Source organism: Chlorocebus sabaeus, chromosome 9 (assembly GCF_047675955.1).
Source record: "Chlorocebus sabaeus isolate Y175 chromosome 9, mChlSab1.0.hap1, whole genome shotgun sequence".
Lineage (NCBI taxonomy): Eukaryota > Metazoa > Chordata > Mammalia > Primates > Cercopithecidae > Chlorocebus > Chlorocebus sabaeus.
This window is the reverse complement of record NC_132912.1, coordinates 103959273-103980084: the sequence shown is the minus strand read 5'-3', so window position 1 is coordinate 103980084 and position 20812 is coordinate 103959273. Positions and strand designations below refer to the sequence as shown.

Below are 20812 nucleotides of genomic sequence, written 5' to 3'. Positions count from 1 at the left end.
TGGGTCAGGCCTTTGGTTTCCTGGACTAAGCCAATTAGAAAAGTCCACTTTGTTTCCCAATAAGATCATGCCCCTTGAGTTTGGAGTGCCCAAGGCATCCTGTTACAGCAGCTAGTGGGACCACCCTAGACAAGACCGGGTCCTGAACTGTGCCCTTGCTTTCTGAGTTCTAGGCTCTGGTTTCTGGGCTCCAGGATGTGGATTCTGATTTCTGAACCCCATTTTCTGTTCTCTGGCTCTGGGTCTGGAGATTTAAGGCATTCCACAAATGTCTTTTCCCACTTGTCTTCTTCAGGTACTCTAGTCAGGCTAGCCTGCCTGCTCCCCAGAACGATTGTGGCCATTCCTTCCTCTGTCCCTTTGCTCTTGCTCCCCATCACTCCAACCTAGAATGGTCTATTTTTCTTCCTCCTCTTCTTCTTTTTCTTCTTCTTCGTCTTCGTCTTCCTCTTCCTCTTCCTCTTCTTTTTTTTTTTGAGATGGAGTCTCACTGTCGCCTAGGCTGGAGTGCAGTGGTGCGATCTTGGCTCACTGCAACCTCTGCCTCCCTGGTTCAAGCTAGTCTCCTGACTCAGCTTCCCAAGTAGCTGGGATTACAGGCATGTGCCACCACGCCCAGCTAATTTTTGTATTTTTAGTAGAGATGGGGCTTCACCATATTGGCCAGACTGGTCTCAAACTCCTGGCCTTAAGTAAACCTTGGCCTCCCAAAGTGCTGGGATTACAGGTGTGAGCCACCACACCCAGCTAGAATGGTCTATTTCTTCCCTCCAACCACTCAATTCTTCTCATGTTTCAAGGACTAGCTCTAGTCTTAGTTTTGCCAGCCAGGCTTCTCTGGCTATAGGCCCTTCCCTGCTCTGATCTGCAGAGGTTTCCCTCACCATCTGAATGGTTTCTTAAGAGATTTCTCCAGTATGAGTCTTGAGATCCTTCTGCACAGGCAGAATCTGGGCTGGCCCTTGCCTTATCCACAAACTAGCAAAGGGCTAGGCATGTGATGTCAGGGGAGGCTCTAGACATGCCCACTTGAACGCAGCCCAGCTGTAGAATAAGGGGGATCATAACTGCAGAGGTGGTTCTGGCTCCCTCAGTGGCTACCCTAGTGGCTCTGTCAGTCACAGTCCAGAAAGCAGATGGCCAGGTAGGCAGACAGCTTTTAGACATTGGTTTACTCATGTGTTTGTTTGATACACATTCATTGAATACCTTCTCTGTGCCCCAGGCCTGTGGTCAGCATGGAACAAGAGAGGGAATCATTTAAAAAACCGTGATTAGACACAGTCCCTGCCCTCAAAGAGCTTATCCATTAGTTTAAGACTGTAAGTCACAAATAATGACAATGCATTGAACCAACCAAAATCAACAGAAGTGCTCTTTGTCTTATGCAACAATGGACTCTTGGAGCTGGAAAGGACCCCAAAGTCAGAGACTCTGATATCCCATCTTCAGCTAAAACACATTTATATACATTAAATGAAACAATGTGATGAAAGCTTTTACTTGACACAAAGTGATGGTCAAACGATGACAATGTTGGTGGTGACAATAAGACTGTGATTATTTTCCTTCTTAGCAGGCACTAAGCTCTGCTTGCATACTCCATGTGTTGGGGGAAGCTCATTCCATTGTTTCCACTTTGATCCTCAGAAAGCCATTCTCAAGGACAAGCTGAAATCAGCCTCCCTGTCCCCTCTCAGCAATTCACTGGACTTAATTCTAACTCCCAGACCACACAGCAGAGCTGGGACTAGGGTGAGGTGAGTGAGATGCCCAAGGCACAAAACCTAAGGGATCGCACACAGCGCTGAGAGCAGATGCCTTCCTTAAATATGGCACCTCACACGCCTTACCCTAGTCCTAGCCCTGCCACACAGTCTGTGCCTCCTCCCCAGTCAGCCCCAGGGGGAAACTGTCAGATTTCTAAAGTAACTTAAATCTTCAAAGGAGCTCTGACCAGCAGCCTACAGGATGTGTGTTGACCTGGTGCAGCTCCCACTCCCAGGGATGGGGTGATAGGGACAGAGGAAGACTGAGATTTCTAGGAGGGTATGCATTCTAGCCAGGGAGACTCACCTGCCCACTTCAAGCCTGTCCTGCACAATTCCTTCTGCCCTGCCTGATTACTGCCAACTCCCTCTCCCCTACAGCACTGGTACAAGCATCCTAAGTAAGAATGGTGTGCCCAGATCTGAGCCCTGTAAGAAGCCAGGTGGTGGGCTCTGAAAGACATTGAGTAGTGGGCCTGGATATAGAAAGTAATGAGGCTGTTTTTCCTTCCCATGGGCATCTCCAGGTAGGGATATGTGTTTGTGTGTGTTTGTGTGTGTGTGTGTATGTGTGTGTAGAAGGCAGAACGTAAGGTTTACAGAAAAACCCTGGAGAATGGGGGCAGGGAGGGGCATGGAGTCTGGAAGACAGTGTGACCAGCTACACTACTTCCTAGTTTGGTCACCTCAAACAAGCCACGTGTTCTTTGTGAGCCTCAGTTTGCTAGCTGTAAAACTGGACTTAAAAAGACAATTTTCCTACCTAGAGAGAGGACTATGAGAGGGCCAACTGTGACAGGCTGAGATCCTGACTAGGTTCAGCTGTCTTCACGGGCTGGGGTGAGGCCCAGGCATGCTGATCACCCTGGGCTCTGCCCAAACTGGAGTTGCACTCGCCTGGGGTCCAGCTTGCTCTGCGTTGCCTGAAACCACTCCTGCAGCCTCTCTGTTTCTCTCTGGCCCTCATTGATCCTGACTTTACAAATTCTCGATTTTTTCTTTCCTGTTTAAAAAATCCTGTCCACCTTCAAGGCGTCTTCAGCCTCTCAAGAGCCCTGAGAGGGAGGCAGCGATGGAATTCTTCCCATTTTAATAGTTGTAAACCAAGGCCCACAGCGGGTTCCAAATGCAAAGTGTGGCAGGGGAGAGGAAAGGTGCTTGAATTCGGCTCTTCCAAGCCCCTCCTCCCAGGTTGGAGGCCTAGAGATCACAGAGAGACTCGCTGGGATGGGCGTGTGGGCTTCGACACGCAGGCGAGAAGGGCATCCAGGGCGTTGGACCTGCGCGGTGAGCGCAGCGGCCAAGGCCTGCGCTTCCCGCGACCCGCCGGCAGCAGGCGCTGTGGCAGCGGCGCCCTCAGTCCAGGAGCGTTAACTTAAGAATAGCTCACACTAATATCCCTGGCTGTGTGGAAACAGCGTTTTATTAAATGCTTCACACAGATTTGGTATAATAAAGATGAATATATTATATCCTTTGCCTCCCCCAGAGTGAGACAGTAATAAGGGAGGAGGATAAAAAACAGTAAAGTGAAACATAAATACAACGTAATGGGACTTGTGGAGAGGCACCCGTGGCCTGTCTGGGCCGCCATGGGCGACCCTTCCGCTGGGACTGGGGACGGGGTTGCCGGAAGCCGGACTCCAGTCCCTCCTTGCCCAACCAGACGGTCCCAGGCCCTGGCTTCCACTCTGCTGCCCTGCAGCTAGGAGGACCCGATCTGGGTCCCGGGCTGGGGACGTCCCAGGCGTCCTCTTCCCCCAGCCCCTTCTCCCATTAGGTCCAGGACTGCGGCTGGGGACTAGGCCCCACAGGACAGACGCTTGAGGAAAAACAGATCCAAGAGCGATGGCTGCTCCCTTGGCCTGGGGAAGGCTGCCCTCGCCTCCTCGCTCCAGGGGCTTTCCCATAACATGTGGAAAGTTCCTCTTTGGGTCTTACTTCCATCCTTCTCCGAGCACTGCCAAAATCGTTTACCTGAAAATAAGAATTTCAAAGCTTTCCTAGGGCAGAAAGAAAGGAACGCCTGGAGATTCAGCCCAACTCCTGTCGGCTTAGGTCACTCCAGGCCCTGCGAGGGCTGGATTCACCCGTCTAACGTCTGACTATGTGGCTTAAACACAAGAGCCGCTCCAAACCCCATCTGCGTTCGAATCCCACCTGTGATGCTGGCCAGCGCATCGCGACCTTAACCTGTTTCTTCTTTGGCAAAATGGAGACATGGTGAGGATTGGGGGGAAGATTTCTAACGCCTGGCACCCCATCGGCTGTAAAAAAGAAAAATAAAAAGCAATTATCAGCTGCTCACAAAATACTCGTTAAAACAAACGGCCCTTTCAAATCTAGAATTCTCGAGAACCTCACTTCCTCCTTAGGTCCCAACACAGGCGACTCCCTTTCTCAAACGAATGAAAATATTTAGTCTCCCAACACCTTCTCTAAATCTCCTGCCTTTTACCAACGTCAAGACTCAGAGAGGTCGAAAGAGTTACCCAAGATTACACAGCTGGCCGGTGGCAGAGCAATCTGAGGCTAGGGAATCGCCAGCGCACCTCACCTATCTCTGCGAAGACACCCGAGCTGCCTCCCGGAAGCCGCTTGACACTTACAGTCCGGGCTAAGGCCACGAGGACCGCAAAGTTAGTCCAGGTCTCCCTAGGGGACAGGGCTGTGGCGGGTGGCACCTCACCAGAAGAAAAGAAACGAATTGAAAGAAATACGTAGAAGCGGAGGGAAGAGGAAAGAAGGAGGAGGAGGAAGAAGATAGGGGAGGGCTGGTGGCCTCCCTGGAGAATTGGGATCTGGCTATGCCGAATACCCGTGAAGATCCCTTTTGAGGCCTGGTGCATGATGCACCAGGGCGGAGGTCTTGACCCGAGGCTAGCCGCGTAGGTGTAGGGAGGCTGCGTGGGGACAGGAGGGGGCGACTAAGGAAGGGAGTCGACCTAATTAATGGAAATGAAGGGGCTGGGGAGGAACGGGAGGGATTGAGCGTTGGTGGGTGTGAGATGGAATGAATGCAATCCCTCAGGATCGGGAACCCAGGGACTTGTGAGAAGTGGGAAGAGCCAAAGGGGCCGGGTTTCGCTCAAACGAAATAAGGCTTCGGGTGTTACGAACTGTACCTAGAGGGCGGCCGGGAGACAGGGGAGTTTGGTGCTGCAGGAACTGCATCCACCGGCCCAAGAAAGGCGGGGAGAGGCCCAAGTACGTGGGAGTTCAGAGAGGGCGGAGGGCCCTGCAGCTTCCCTGGAGCCTCACTTCAGGGCAAGGCAAATCCCGGCCAGGACGAAGCAGCCGGGAGAGATCCCGGCTCTGAGCACAGATTCGAGCCTGGCGTCTTCACTTTGCTTGGAGCCACGCCGCCCACGTTCCCTGTGCGACAGGGCACTGCAGATGCTGGGTTTTCCGCAGGTCAGACGTCCTCATCGCTTACTCTGGCTGCGTCTCGCCGCCTGTCTCCCCTTGCCCGGGGTCTTGGGACACCGGAGCGGCTTAGCTGAGGGAGCACTGCCCAGCAGGCGGCCCCCTGACCCATGGGGTCCGAGGGAATTGGGACCCGGGAAGCTCTCTGAACCCGACCTGGGTAGAATCCAGGATACTCTTGGGCGGGGGATTTCTACCCCACTCACTCTTCAAGTGCCTTAGTTGCCTTCTCCCTCCGCGGAGACTTGGGCGCCGCGCGGCGGTGGCGGCGCTAATGCAACCGGCCCCAGCACGACTGCTGAATTATTCACGTGCAGTTTATTTACTGTGAGAAGCCTGACTCAGGCCTTTCCTGTGTCCATCTAGCCGGTGGGCGGCTCCTAGGTATCCTCTTCTGTCCCAACTAGGTCCTTTCACCTTTTCACCTGACCTAGCCCAGGCCCCATATGTCGCCTGCGCCCGGCGCCCCGGCAGTAGTAAGACCTCTGTGAAAGGGAGGGAGCTGACTACCATTAACGGTTTTTGGTCAGACTTTGTTGTTTCTGGGCCGTCTGGGTTAGTAAGACAGAAGGTCAGCTCTTGGAGTTTCTGGGGATGGCAAGGAGAAGGGAACCCCAATTGTAGGCCCAGGAAAGCAGCCTCTCTCATCCCATCCCTACCCCTCACCCCACCCCACCCCATAAATAAATAAATAAATAAATAGCCATCCCAGGAGTCCAGCAGCCCCTGGTTCTAGACTGCAGACCTGCTGCGGGTAAACAAGGGACTAAGGGTTTACCCAGCAGCTCACCCCCAGGCCAACAGAGGGAGGAGCTATGGGGGACTCTGGAACCTCTCTTAGGGTGACATCTTTGGCCTTGTGCTTGTCTGTTCCCTTTGCCTCCAGGATGGTCCCTGCTTCTGCACCTATTTACATGCTCCTGGTTTTACAAAGTTCAACTCAAACGCCATCTCCATGGGGAACAGAACCAGACTCTTCCCCACCCACCACCCCACCTCACACACACACACACACACACACAGAGACACATACACACACACTCACTTAGGTTCCTTTATCCTCTTCATAGACTCCTGGGCTAGTGGGGTGGCATGTGGGTGTCTGTTTCCTGCCACTCCTGCCTGCCCGTCACTTCCCATCTTCTGTCCATTCTTCCTCTCTGCTTCTGGGCGCAATGAATGATGAGGGGTCAATCCTCTTTTCTTCTCTTTTATTTTATTTTCTTTCTTTCTCTCAGAGTCTTGCTCTGTCATCCAGGCTAGAGTGCAGTGGTATAATCTCGGCTCACTGCAACCTCCAACTCCCAGGTTCAAGTGATTCTCCTGCCTCAACTTCCGAGTGGCTGGGACTACAGGAGCACACCACAACACCCAGCTAATTTTTGTATTTTTCATAGAAACAGGGATTCACCATGTTCACCAGGCTGGTCTCAAACTGCTAACCTCAAGTGATCTGCCCGCCTCGGCCTCCCAAAGTGCTGGGATTACAGGCCCAGCCACTGCACCCGGCCTCAATCCTATTTAAAAAAAAAAAAAAAAAAAAATCCAGCCTGGGCAACATGGCGAAGCTCCATCTCTACAAAAAATACAAAAATTAGCCGGGATGGTGGCATGCTCCTTTGTTCCCAGCTACTTGGGAGGCTGAGGTGGGAGGATCACTTGAGCCTAGCAGGTCCAGGCTACAGTGAGCCCAGATTGTGCTGCTGCACTCCATCCTGGGTGACACAGTGAGACCTCATCTCAAAAACAAACAAAAAAAGCAAATGAAGGATGTTCATTACTAAGTCAGACCACACCACCACAGCTGGGTCCACAACCCAGGAAACTCACTCCATAGCCAAAAAGCATTAGAGAAAGGTCTCTGGGCCCCTCTGAGTATATTGGTGTGAGCAGCAGGAGCGCCAAACACATCTGCAGGCAGCTGGCAAAACCAATACACCTACCCTTCCTTTGTACCACTGGTCCTCTCTCTGAGGCACAGGCTACATTCCCTGTCTGGCTCCGTTTTTGTCCCTTGATTATTTATTTAGTTTATTTACTCAACAAATGCTTGGAGCCCTTGGTGTATGCTGGGCTGCATAGGGACATGGAGAGGTGATTCAGGTCCTTCCTTCCCAAGTTCACAACAGATGGAGAGAGAGAGGCAGGACAGATAGACAAAGCAGCACATTCCTGGCAATATGATAGTGACACCCAAGGGAATGTGCTAAGGAGTACAGAGGAGCTGAACAGGGCAGAGAAGATTTCCCCCAGGAAGTGAGTTGGGCACTAGAGACAGAGCAGGAGGTGCCAGGAAAGGAAGAGACACAAACCATCCCAACCCTTGGATGAGGGGAGCAAAAGCTTGGAACCAAAAGAGAAGGCTGTTCTAGAGGCTGCAGAGTATGGGCACCCAGGACTTGAGCATCTCTGGGAACTTGTCTTTTCTCCTCCCTGCCTGTCTCTGTCACTCAGTGGTCTGTCTGTGCCCCCCAACACTTCCAGAGGGCAAGCACTCCCCCTCCTTCCATACAGGACTGCAGTGCCTGGAGGAGGCCGGCTCGTGTGGTATGGCCACCTTGTCACGGTGCTCTGAAGGTATTCAGCTCACAAAAGAAGTAGGGGAGGGGAGAATCTGGGAGGGGACCAAAGGAGTGTCCTGCTCTCAGATCGTGCCCCACCTCTTCCTGCCAGCTGAGGTCCTAAGAGCTGGGTGTGGCCAGAGAAAGCAGGGCAGGTCCAGGAGCAAGCTTGGAGCCCAGCCTGAATTTTGAAGCAGCTGCCTCCCTGCTCCCCAGGCCTGGGAGGAGGCCGCTTCCCTCCCCCTTCCCCAGTGGCTTGCCTCCCTTCCCCCAGGTGGCCCGATTCCAGCCTTTACCTTTTCTGGATCCCCACCCTCTTTGAGAATCCCAGATGTCTTATAATATTGCTCCCAGAAAAATGCGCCCACCTGGGTACACATACACAATTTCTGGGGTTTACAGAGCCCCTGAAGCCCATTCAAAGAGCCTTGGGGGACCTCTGGTTAAGAACCCCTTGGTTCAGGAATTAAGGGGACAGACTTGAATAAGAAGCAAAACAAAACAAAAGGACAGTGTTCCAATCCTGATCACTCCAAAACAGGCTGTGTGACCCTGGATGGGTTACTTAACTTCTCTGGGCCTCATTTTCCTGTTATGTAAAATCGGGTTAAGAGCGGTAGCTACCTAGAAGGATTGTGAGTAATAAATGAAATGAATAAAACCCTTAGCCTGGAGCCAGGTACAAGGTAAAGACTTATGGTATTTATTGTCATGGTTATTGTTGCTGTTACTGCGGATAGTGGCCCAGGGCAAAATGTAAAAACTGAGTGGGCAGTCCTGGCTCAGCCTGGGTGGCAGGAGGCCGTCTATCATAGTCCACTTCTATAGCGGAAGAAACACTCTGAATTCCACACAGAGTGTCAGAGTAGCAGGTCTTCACGGGACAACAACAGCAACAGTAAATGATCTGCACTGCTGGTCGGGTTAACTTGTTTCAAGCAGCGGCAGACCCTTTTCTCTAAAGGAACTCTGGCCTGAGAGTCAATGCTGGTGCTTACACAAATAATCTGGAAATGAATGGGAGTACCAAAACAATCCAGATTGAATCCAATGGAGCCTTTGGGGGTTTAAGTGAATTATTCTCCTGTGTTAAGGATTAACTTGTTTTGTTTGGGTCTGCAGGGTCCACTTAATGTGGCAATTCATGAAATGCTCTTTCCCTCTTCTTTGTCTGGAATATTCCCTAAACTGAGGAAAAGCAGATTTTTGGCAGAATCATCCCTTCCCTATTCACTGAGAAAGAAAAAACCTGGACCCTGGCTGTTTAAGCAGCAAACAGGAATTCAGTATCAGGGTAGCATATAGATTAGGCTCTGGAGACAGGTATTCCCGCTGTGGAGCAGACCCTGGGAATCAGCTGCTCTCAGCTCCAGGTGAGAAGATTCTGGCCCAGCTGACCGGGGGTGGGGAGACCCCCAGAGTGTCTGCCTTGCCCCAGCATGGGGGCTCAGGAGGACTGTCAGGGCAGGCTCTAGCCCCACTGACCCTGTGTTACTCATTTCTGGAATCCTCCTAATCTCTAAACTCCTCTGAGGGGCCCAAACCATACCCCCTCCACATTGTACAATCATGTATACCCCATTTGCTCTATGGAAAGTCATTCAACCAATATTCAGCGGGAGCCCAGTGTCTCCTAGGACTTGGAAAGTCCGTGATGGACCGGAATACCCAGAGGAAGGCTCCTGCCCTCAGGTCTGGTGGGGGAGGGAGGTAGGGGTGAGTACACAAACCCAAAATATACCTCATTGCTCGGCAAGAGAGGTACAACAGGCAAGCAGATTGGGCTCCCAGGAGTCCAGAAGATTCCAGCCCCCCACACAATGGGGTTTTTCGGCAGCGGAGGTAGGGAAAGGACCGCGGTGTTGGGAAAAGGTTGGTATGGCAGGTGGGCTGGTTTCCAAAGGTGGCCTGGATAAGGGGATCTGGGTGAATCAAAACAACAAAACACAGGGCGGTACCACAGACTTCCCCACATCTCCGCACCTCACACCGCACTCCGCACCCCAGACATATGGTGTGCCCAAGTGTGTTTAACCAAGAGGCCAACCAATTAGGCCAAAAGAGCCAAGCCATAGGCTTGGACAGCAGGTACAGGTCAGTCAGGGAAGAAGAGGTTTGGCGTCCGTGGCAGAGGTAACTCAGCTGATGATTGTGAAGTGTCCTGTTCCTGTTGACATGGTGTGCTGAAGACTAGAGGTCTCAATACTAGCCAGCAGGATAAGATATTAAGAACATGCCAAGCAGAGGGACCCCTCTGCTCCCCAGTTCACATTCCCCTTCCTGTCAACCTCCCAGTAACCCTGAACTCCTCTGGTCTTGAGGGTCTGGGAGATGGGCAACAGCAGGGGCTGGGCTTGTCCTTAAAGTCCTATCCTGTGGGCTAGTACCAGACGCGATGCAGAGACTGAAGAGGACAGGAAGGGTGTGGAAGTATGGGAGGAACTCTTTCTCTCTCTCTTTTTCTCTCGATTGGGATCCAAAGGTCCTGGTTCCTGGATCTAGAGGAACCTGCCTCCCTGCTAACCTCACTTGCCTGAAGCTCTGGGTCAGGGGATTGGGGTTATGGCAGGAAAAGGCTGAGGTGGGATCTTGAGGGCAGGAAGTGAGAGGAGAGGACAAGACCCCTCTTGGCCCCAGAGTTTCCAAGCCACCCACGTTCAGCTCACTGACGCCCTCTCCCTCTGGTCCCTCTCCACTGGTCTCTAGGCTCTGACTCTGCTGTTGCTAGGCCCAGCATTACCTGGTGGCTCCCAGGGCAGCACAGAAGCAGTAGAGACAGGTCTGCCCTGGAGTGGGTCTGCAGCTCTGAGGGAACTGTGATTCCCATTCTCACCAATCCTGCCTCTGAGAACTTGTCTTCCCCACTTGCTTACTTCCAACCCGAAAATGCAGGACAAAGATGAGTTAGAGGGTAGGGGTTCTTCCGAACACTCAGAGCACTGGGGCACCAAACAAGAACCTTCTACCTACACTGTGCGTTTCACTCCAGAGAGCTGCCAGCCATGATTCCAAACAAACAACTGAAGGCGAGATCATGAAACCTATCTCTGCTGTACAGAGGCCCCCTACACTGAGGCATCCAGAGAAAGAACCTGCTTCCTGCCCCAGAGCCCAGCTTAGCTCATGCCCTCTCTGGGGTTAGATATGAGGGGAGAGTGGGCAAGAAATCCTAGTCTTCCCATCCCAACCCTCGGCCTGGGTCACACGTCCTCATTTTGGCCTCTCTGGGCCCTTCTCTGGTCCAAGCGGTGCTGCCCAATGCCCAACTACACTGCCCACCCAGGAGTTTACAAACAAAGCCAGGGCCCGGGCTGTATGTGTGTGTGTGTGTGTGTGAGGGGAACAGCTTTTCCTCCCTGGACTCCAACCCTCTCTAGGTCCTCCCTTCTTTTCTCCAAGGGCAGAAATGGAAAATTAGTAAGGCAGCCAGTGGCCCCACTTAAACAGAATGGGGTAGCAAGACAGGAAGGCCTGAGGGCACAGCCCTGCTGGAGTGCCCCAGGGAAATGAAAGAAATAGCTGAGTTCAAACACACCTATATACCCACAGGTTCACACACATTTATACAAATATACACATGGAGAACCACACACAAACACACATTCAAAAACACAAACACCTTCAAGTAATAATGCACACAACATGCTCTCCCGATATTCACAGATCCCAGGCCCTAAGGTCTTTAGCCCCAGCCTAACTGGAAGCCTGGCCTCCCTACGAGTTCCTGAGAGCAAAGCCCCAGCCGCGGCCTGGCTCCCGCCGGGCCCCCGCCCCGCATCCGGAACAGCTGGAGTCGGCCTGGCCATGCACTCAAGCTGGGCGCTGGGCTAGGCGGGGCCGGCAGCGGGGCCCCGGCTGGGGCCCGGGAGGAACGCAGCAGGGAGGCACCGAGCCGGCCCCGTTAGCCCGGGCACCTGGCCTGGCTACCCGTCAGACGCCCATCGTCAGGCCGACGGTGGCCCCAGCCAGCCTGGGGAGCGGCTGCCGGAGGAAAGTGTGCAAGATTGCCGGAGGAGGTAGGGCGGCCGCTTCGTGATCAGGCCGGGGAGAGGCGTCCAGAGCCGCCAATTCCCCCCTCCGCCTCTCAGCATGGAGAAGGCTGAGCTCCCCGACTAGCCCCCTCCCCCAACCCCTGAGGTCCTCCACCCCCTTCCCGCGTCGCCCACCCAAGGCTGCAGAGCCTACTCTGACCTCCTGCGGGCCAGCCCAGGAGGGCTTCAGATTCCCTCTCCCCAAGTGCGTCGCCCAGGCGGTGGGGTGAGGGGTAAGAGGGTCAGGGGTAGAGGCGCTGGGCTCTTGATCTCAGCCCCGCAAAGTCCACGCTGGGTGGCAGCGGGGCCCACCCAGGCTCCTGGTCTTACCTGGCCCGCGCGGCGGCCGCTTTCCTCCTGGGCTGGGGTTCCCGCCACCCTTTCGGGCTCCACATCCCGGGTCGGAGAGACCGAGACCTCCGGGCCGATGCTGTCATTGCAGCTAGGCCGGCAGGAGGCGGGTGCGCCAGGAGCGCGGCTCGCAGTTTGGGGTGGGGGTCGTGGCTTTTCAGTCGCCCGAGGTTCGGGTGCAATAAAGGAGCCGCTAATGTAATTTACAAACAGCTCGGGCCGAGCGCGGCGCAGCGCCCGGACTGACAGGCGCATTAGGCAGGCTAATTTCAGCCGGCTCCTCCTACCCCCGGCCCGCTAATTAATGAGCTTCCCAACTTAGAGCCGCCTGCATTGGACAGACAGAGAGTGAAAGAGAGGGCGAGGGAGAGGGAGAGAAGGAGAGAGACGGGGGGAGCAGAGAAGAGAGAAGAGAGGGAGGGAGGGAGAGAGAGAACAGGAGGAGAGAACAGAGAGAAAGAAGAGAGGAGAAAGGGAGAAAGGAGAGAGAAAGAGAGAGAAGTGCCGCTGCAGATAATTGATTACACCCCGATCAAGGCTAACTTGTTAGCAATAGTCAATTGCCCCGTCTCTCCGCCTCCCTCGCAGTCCGGGATCGGCGCCCTTGCCTCGGCTCTTCCAACTGCGGCCGCCAGGACCCGGGGCCAGGAGCCACTGCCGAGCCACCTGACACCTTTAAATAGCACCGGGGCTGGCGAAACTGGAGCCCCGCGCAACGCGCCCCGGCTCCGGCCCCGGATTGCTGGAAGCCCCAGCAGCAGCGGCGCCCGCGTCAGCGCCCTCCTCCCGGGGCCCCGCGCTGTTCTGCCCGCCTCAGCCGCTGCGCTAATCGGCCCCGCGCCGGGCCCGCGCCCTGCCCAGTGCGGCCTCCTTCCCACCCGCCGCCGCCTGCCCGCGCCGTCCGGCTTCCGAGTTGCCCGCGGGCTGGGTCCCCGCGGCCCGAGCCGCCCCGGCCGGGCCCCCGAACGAGGCCGAGATGACTTCCAAGGAGGACGGCAAGGCGGCGCCGGGGGAGGAGCGGCGGCGCAGTCCGCTGGACCACCTGCCTCCGCCTGCCAACTCCAACAAGCCACTGACGCCATTCAGCATCGAGGACATCCTCAACAAGCCGTCTGTGCGGAGAAGTTACTCGCTGTGCGGGGCGGCGCACCTGCTGGCCGCCGCGGACAAGCACGCGCCGGGCGGCTTGCCCCTGGCGGGCCGAGCGCTGCTCTCGCAGACCTCGCCGCTGTGCGCGCTGGAGGAGCTCGCCAGCAAGACGTTTAAGGGGCTGGAGGTCAGCGTTCTGCAGGCAGCCGAAGGTAGGCGCAGCTGCTGGGTTTCCCTGCACCCAGCGCCTCGCGCCCTGTGCCCTGCGCGCTTCGTCCCCTCTGTCTCTGCTCGCCTCTGCCCGCTCCGGCCGCCAGGGCCTTCCAGCCTGAGCAGCTGCTTATGGGAGTGAAGATAGGTGGGACGGAACCCAATCCTTATTTCCTAGGGACCTCTGGGTAGGCCAGAGCTGGGGGGTGGCCGGAGAAGTGTGGTGGGAACCCAAGCTCTTTCCGCAGTCTGCTTGCTTTGCTGGTCTCCCTTGCATTCCCAGTGTCCTGGGCGCTCTTAGCCCGGCTACTCCGCGTGGGGAATCGAGTCTTTTGCTGGGACCTTCTGGGTAGGGTAGAGATGAAGTGATTGGGAAGGGATGGAGAACCAACATTCACACCACAATTAGGGTGTCCCTGTCTGGCTTTCTCTTACTCAGAGACTTTGGGTCTTTCAAACCAACTCTTAGGTAGGGGCAGAGACCAAAACAATTTTTCCTAGGGACTTCTGGGAGACCAAAGACAGGTGATGGTTTGCCAGAGCCAAAGCTTGCTCTGGTCCTGGAGGCTGAATTAAATCTGAGAAGGGAACATTGGTAGACTGCAGGCCGGACGGGCCTGGGTGGGGTGGGAGTTATGGGGGCCAGAGCCAGGGTGGGCTTCCTCTCTCGCAACGCGAGCCTACACTGTCCTTTCCTCCCAGGCCGCGACGGGATGACCATCTTTGGGCAGCGGCAGACCCCTAAGAAGCGGCGAAAGTCGCGCACGGCCTTCACCAACCACCAGATCTATGAATTGGAAAAGCGCTTTCTATACCAGAAGTACCTGTCCCCCGCCGATCGCGACCAAATCGCGCAGCAGCTGGGCCTCACCAATGCGCAAGTCATCACCTGGTTCCAGAATCGGCGCGCTAAGCTCAAGAGGGACCTGGAGGAGATGAAGGCCGACGTAGAGTCCGCCAAGAAACTGGGCCCCAGCGGGCAGATGGACATCGTGGCGCTGGCCGAACTCGAGCAGAACTCGGAGGCCACAGCCGGCGGTGGCGGCGGCTGCGGCAGGGCCAAGTCGAGGCCCGGCTCTCCGGTCCTCTCCCCAGGCGCCCCGCAGGCCCCGGGCGCTGGCCCCCTGCAGCTCTCGCCTGCCTCTCCGCTCACGGACCAGCCGGCCAGCAGCCAGGACTGCTCGGAGGACGAGGAAGACGAAGAGATCGACGTGGACGATTGAGCGGCACCCCAGGTCTTCTGCCATCCTGGGCTTCTAGCTCTCGAAAGCCCAACACCTCCCGGACCGGGCGCCGAGGGGAGCTGGGACCTCCTCTGCCAACTCCCGCCTCCTCTCCTTTTCCCGGCCCCGGACTCGGTTCCTGGCAGCCGCCTCTTCCCTCTCGAAGCAATAAACCCAGGCTGGCCGGCCGGGCCGGCCGCCGCCAGCGGCCTCCGCTGCCCCGGAAGCCCTCGCAGTGCAATTCTGTATGGCTTCTATATAAATATTTAAACCTATATAGCGGGTTCTTCCCATCGCAGCCTGATTTTTCTTTTCTTTTATTATTTTTTTTTAACTCGGAGATTTCGATGTTTTCAAAACTCTGGGGCTGCCAGGTTTGCTGAGGGCGAGGCAGAAACCAGGGCTGAGAACACTAACCCTGCGGTCTAGAGGAGGGGCAGCTCCGGCTGTTTTGATTTTTCTCTGCATGTGGTGAATGCACCGGCCTGCTCCTTCCTCGCCTCCCTCGGCCTTATTGCAGCTGACTTCTATTTCCTCCTGCCTTTCTTCCTCGTGTGGGAAGGGAAGAGGTGGGCAGCCGGGTCCTGACTTGCAAGTTTCAAAATCGATCTTTCCTTCCCACCCTCTGAGAGAAAAGTCTGTTTTCGATGCCATTTCTGCCTCCTAATGCCCACTAAAGCTATTTTTAAGATTCCTCCCTCCCTCCCGCATTTCCTCGGACTGAGTGTTGGAGTCCGGCTCTTAGGGACAATGCAGGGGGAAATCCAACCAACCAACCATCGAAAACAGAACCCAAAGCCCTATAATTATTTTGTACTCTTTTTAGAATTTTTTTGCATGTGACAGAGACAGAGAGGAGGCCGGCCCAAGCCCTCACCTCACCTCCTCCACAGCTCTGGGTCTCTCTTGCCACCTCGAACACCCCACTCCTGCTCGACTTGGCCAGAGGAGGGTGGCTGGATGTGCGTGGGCTGCGAGTACCCCTTCCCTGCTCCTCCCTTGCCCTCTCCTCCTCAGACTGTATCCAAGGCCTCTTTCTCCAATAAATAAAGTCTTTGCCATTTTACTAGAACCGGCGGCGACCGTGTCTGAGTGAGTGGGCCCGTTTCGGAGAAGCAGCGGCAGGCTGGGCTTCTTGCCGCTCCTTCTTGCCGGTCGCCTCAGCCTTGGAGATTTGGGGGGAATTTTCAGGACAGGCTTAAGAGTGAAGGGCGAGGGGGAAGCAGCAGGAGGAGGCGCTTCTTGCTCATAAACCTGAGGCAGCTGCTAAATCGGGAGAGAAGCGGATTTCGGGCTTCGCCAGGTCGGGGTAAAAAACGAGCCGTGAAATGCTAGGAGAAAATGCCTGTATATGTGGGGGCACACCACAGTACAACATTAATTTGTGTTGAACAAAGAGTGGATCTTGCCCTGCAGTTCCTGCATCCCACCCCAGACCCAAGGGCATTCTCCCTGCACTCCCTGAAAAATGGGCTGAGCCCTGGGAGCACTGCAGGATCACTCAGCCAGATGCCGGGTGGAGCCTTGGGTTCCCAAGTTTTGATTCTAGCCCGGAGTGCCTCATCCTTGGGGACTAGGGGGCCAGAGGCCAAAGGTATCAAGGCCGGGCTGAATTTAAATGTGGGTACCTGGAAATGTAAGCCCAAGCTTCTGGGAGCTAGGATGAATTTCTGACAACATTAACAAATTCTGCCCCCACTCCCTGGCACTCCCCTTGGGGCAGAGGTATGGATCTTGCAAGGACTCTCTCGGGTCTGCTGCACCCCAAGCCGGCTGGGGCGGGGGCTAAGGCCGCTTTCACTTTCCCGGACAGAGCGGGTTTCTCTCCGGGCTTTTGTTGTCGCTGGGCTGGCGAGTGGCCGCTGTCACCGGAGTGGGGTCCCGCCTCCGGGCCGCTGGGCTCTCTTTCTCCGCAAAATTGATGTGAGAAATGCGCATCTGGTCTCGGGCGGCGATGGGGCCCCCGGGCCCGAGCCAGGAACGTGCGTGTCCAGGAGGAAACGAAGAGACAGAGAAACTGGGGAAAAAAAAAAAAAAATAGGAGCGCAGAAGGACACTCCAAAAGCAGAGAAAGGAAGCGGAGAGCCACAGAGACAGGCAGGAGAAAAAGGAAAAGAGAGAGAAACAGAGAAACGGAGAAAGGGAGACAGAGACAGAGGGAGAAAAAAAGAATGGGAAGATAGGAGGAGAGAGAAGGAGCAGAGAAGGAAGGAGACGGCAGGGCAGCGGGGCGGGCGTGCGGCCGGTTCCTCATGGGCGACAAAAATTGCCCTCTCTTAGGATGGATGGGTCTGTAATTCGGAGCGCGGACCATGAAGGCCGGGACGAATGGGCCCGGGCGGCCGCTGACAGGCGACAATAGCCGGGCCCAGCCCCCCGCGGCTCCCGGTGCGGGCACGGCCGCGGCCCTCCGCAGCCCAGAGCGCGCCGGCGCTGGCGACCATATGGTTTTTGAATTTTCTTCACAATTTGTAGACAATTTGATGGATTAGGTCCCCGCGCGCGCCTCCCCGGCACAAAGGCGGCGCAGGGACCGCGGCGGGGCGGTCACCCGGGCATCTGCGCCCGCCGTGCGCACCCCCCCATCCGGCCCCCGCCCGGAGCCCGAAGCCCCAGGCCGCCCGCCCAACACGCTCATGAATCCCAATGAAGCGGCCCTGGCACCTCCGGCCGCTCCCTGCTTGGCGGCCCTGGGCCCGGCCCCGCTGGGTCTCTTTGGGCTGGGGGCGGCGGCCCCAGGGCTGAGCCCACCCGAGCTGCGGCGCCCGCGGGGCGTGTAGCTAAGCAGGCGCATCGGGGCTGAGGAAAAACGGGGCCATTTATCCGCCCGTCTAGTTAAAGCGGGTTATTTGTTTGCTTCTCCGGCCTCCCCCCTCCCCTCCCTTCCCCCCTCTCCTCCCCCGCCCTTCCCCTTCTGCCTTTTATTCTTTTGTCTCTAAATGGATTTAATGAGCCTGAAAAACATGACAATTGAATATAACCAAGAAATAAAAAATAACGAGGGAGGAAGGAAGGAGGAAAAGAAAGAATGAAAGAAGGAAGGGGAAGGATTAATAAAATAAGGAGAAAACGCAATTCAATTCAGCAAATGTTTTTTGAGCGTCTTTTCCGCGCCAGGCCGCGCAGGGGGCTGGGAGAATTGAAACGAATCGGATCCGGTTCCTGCCCTCAAGGAGCTCCTAGTCTAGTGGGCAAGACTCGCAGCATCCCCAGCGCTAGTAGAAGCGAACCGAGGGACAGGGCCGTGCTAGTTGCAAAACACTGAGAGGCGGCTACCAGGGTGTTGGGGGCTTCACAGAGGAGGTGGCTTGGGACCCGGGCCTTGAAAGGCGAGAAGTAATTCGTTGTTTCCATAGGCCAGAAAAGAGGGCCAGCGGAAGGAAGGACCAGAGCTGCGGCGGAGGGAAGGGGGAACGAAGTGTACGTGCGAGCCTCGGCTGAACCCGAGCTACGGAGGCCACACAAGAGCGCCCTGCGCACTCGGTCCCGCACAATGTGGGAAGTGGATTCGAGCCACTCCGCAGTGTCCTCTGCTCTGAGGGATTCGCTGCCTCCATCAAGTCCTGGGTGGGCTTCCGGAGCCCAGCCGACAGCTCTGTTGAGGCCTGGACTAGCACTGGACACTGCCTGGACTAGCACCCGGGCTTGGAGCTTATCTCTAGGTCCCATTGAGCAGGGAGGCGGCGAGGAAGTCAGCAGCCCTGGGCAAAGGCTGAGGGGCTTGACTGTAGGCGAAGGCGAGGGTCTGGGGTCCAGGGAGGCCTGGGCTGTAAGCCCACTCTCTCCTTAGCTCCCCCAGTTCTGAAGAAGTCTGCTACCTGCGCGCAGCCCGGGGGCCTCGGATGGCCTTGGTCGTGCCTCGGGCGCTGCCGCTGGGACCCGCGATGTGAGAGGGCCTCAAACCCCAAGTGCGGGCCAGAGGCCTCTTAGCCCACGCCCGCCGGGCCTGTCTCGGGATAGTGCTGTTTGTGGCGTGTTCTCCCATGTGTAGGCTCCAAGGGAGCGGGGCTTGTGTATTGCGTGTCTGTTTCTTCTCCTGGTCTAAGTGTACGAGTGAGCGTGGCCTGGGTTGTGTGAGGGGCTGTGGGCCCTACGCCCATTATTCTGGCGTAGTTCGTTAAGGCTTGGTATCCTCTGGGCTGCCTGTCCTTCGGGCCCGAGTTCCATCACCGCCTAGAGCCCTTTGCCCATCTGTTCCAGGACTCCGGGCTCTCTACAGACCCACTTTCTGTTCCCGGCTGGCCAGGAGAGGCGGCTCGGCTTTGTCTCTCCCTTCCCCAATGTGTCCTGGGGCTCGGCGGGGCTTGCCAAGTCCCAGGACGCGAGCAGTTTCTGCTCTCCAGTCTGGGAACCCCTCGGCGCGCGGACGGCGGGTCCCGCCTGTTCGGCTTCTCCTCGCTCCGCCTTTCCCGGCTTGGTGGCCTGGCGGGCGGTGCGGGGTGAGGCCGGGAGGCGCAGTTCCTTATTTTACGAGGTGTCGGGCCGGTGTCAGACGCAGCTCTGATAAGTAATACTCCAGTCTGAGGGACCAGAACGTGGTAATTAATCCCAAAGACTTAAGTGTATTTTAGTTCAGGAGAAAAAAAATCACTAATTCAATCGTCCGGAAAATTGAAGTTTGATGCATGAGTCCCCCCTGAAAGGGACGGGCTGGGGCCGCGCGCCTCCCCTCCGCCCCTACCCGTCGCCGCAGGGCCCCCCCCCCCCCGCCATCCCTCTGAGCCACCAGGTCCAGGGAAGTCCACTCACCCCGCCTTGGCTTTTCCAGTCACCTGAACCCAGAGGCACCTGGGCTTGGCTCCCACAAGCAACAACTACCCCTCTTGGAGCCCAGAAAGTGATTTGTGGGGACAATACGTATGCTCCCCAAACGCATGCATCTGAGAGGGTACCATAGAAAGCCCAGGAATATAGAGAGGGCAGTCAGATAAGGGGGCAGGGTAGGTAAGGTCAGGGGCTACAAAGCATGTGGAAGAAGGGACAGAGAACCTGAATGGGCCAGCGAGTAGGAGGCTGCTGTTGTAAAGTGACATACATGTGGCTTTGAAGTGGGTGGGAATGGAGGGGAGTAGAACTGGGTGTGCTGGGTAGTGGTGGTTAGGTTGTAGGTGTGCAAAGGGGTGTATGGGAAATGACTGCATCCCTGGGACTGTACATGTGCGGAGTGGAGGTCCCTGGCAGACACTGGCAGGTCTTGGAGAGCCTGGAATCTGACACCTGGGTGTGTCCACAGGCCAAATCTCCTAGAGGACAGGCTCCTGGGACTGGAGCAAAGGAAGGTGGGGGTTCCTGGGGACCAGCACCCTGGAGGGAGGAGAATTCCCACCTTGAGTTTTCCTGGGACCCCACATCTGCACTCCCAAGTCCAGGGTTGCCATCTGCAAATCACCCTGTCTTCTCCTAACAGCTGCCAGTTCTGGGAGAGATTTGGGGCTGCGGGTGTGTGTGTGGCAGGCTGCATGGAGACTAGCAAGGGCACGTTCCTGAGTGTGTCATCAAGTATGTGCAACTGAGAAACTGAGCATGTGCGGCTGATTGATGGAAACCGAGCGTGGGACTGGGTGTGTGATGCTGCGTTCCTGCAACTGATTGTTGCAAACTAGTATGTGCAGCTAGGTGTGACTGAATTTGCTCAACAGAGAGGAAAAGAGTAAAGCTGTCACTGAGTGGGTGTGACCAGCAGGTAAACGACACCCAGGGTATGTGAGGTGTGCAGGAAGCTGGTGTGAGCAGATAGCTGGGAGAATGAATATTGATGTGGAATTGAAGCTACAGGCAGACAACCAGAATCCTGGCTCCAAATATTTTGGCCAAGCTGGCTACTGAAATTTACATTTACAATGCTGGGGGCAGGGAGCATGTGGCCTGACAGGAAGAGGACTCAGGAGAGGACTAAGCAGAAGATGGGATGGAGAACTTTCAGCCTGGGTTGAAGTCTGTTCTGAGGGCAGCTGAGGCCATTGAGTAGGCACTATATAGGCATGGACTCTGCTTCTTTAAAAACAGATTGTAGGGATAGGGCATCCTCTGTTGTGCAGTTGGGTGATGGCCAGGCTGCCCTGCCTGCCTTCTCTCATTCAAGCTGGTCACCGGACTGAACCTTTGTCTTTGGAGTGACCTGTAGACTTGCCCTTGGCTGCTCCAGTTCCAGG

At 56.0% G+C, this 20812-nt stretch overlaps 1 protein-coding gene across 1 annotated transcript; it reads left to right on the top strand.

Annotated features, from left to right (window-relative positions):
- The first annotated feature begins 12310 nt into the window (after nucleotides 1-12310).
- Nucleotides 12311-14935, top strand: LBX1 (ladybird homeobox 1). The gene is made up of 2 exons (XM_007963894.3): nucleotides 12311-13439; nucleotides 14140-14935. Exons 1-2 carry the CDS (start codon nucleotides 13115-13117, stop codon nucleotides 14658-14660), a joined length of 846 nt encoding a protein of 281 aa, XP_007962085.3. The 5' UTR covers nucleotides 12311-13114; the 3' UTR covers nucleotides 14661-14935.
- Nucleotides 14936-20812: the final 5877 nt, after the last annotated feature.

Excerpts from the sequence above, each read along its gene's own strand:
- LBX1 (XM_007963894.3), top strand. The coding sequence starts at position 13,115 with ATGACTTCCAAGGAGGACGGCAAGGCGGCGCCGGGGGAGGAGCGGCGG. Across the intron at positions 13,440-14,139 it reads CGTTCTGCAGGCAGCCGAAG|GCCGCGACGGGATGACCATC; the intron begins GTAGGCGCAGCT and ends CTTTCCTCCCAG.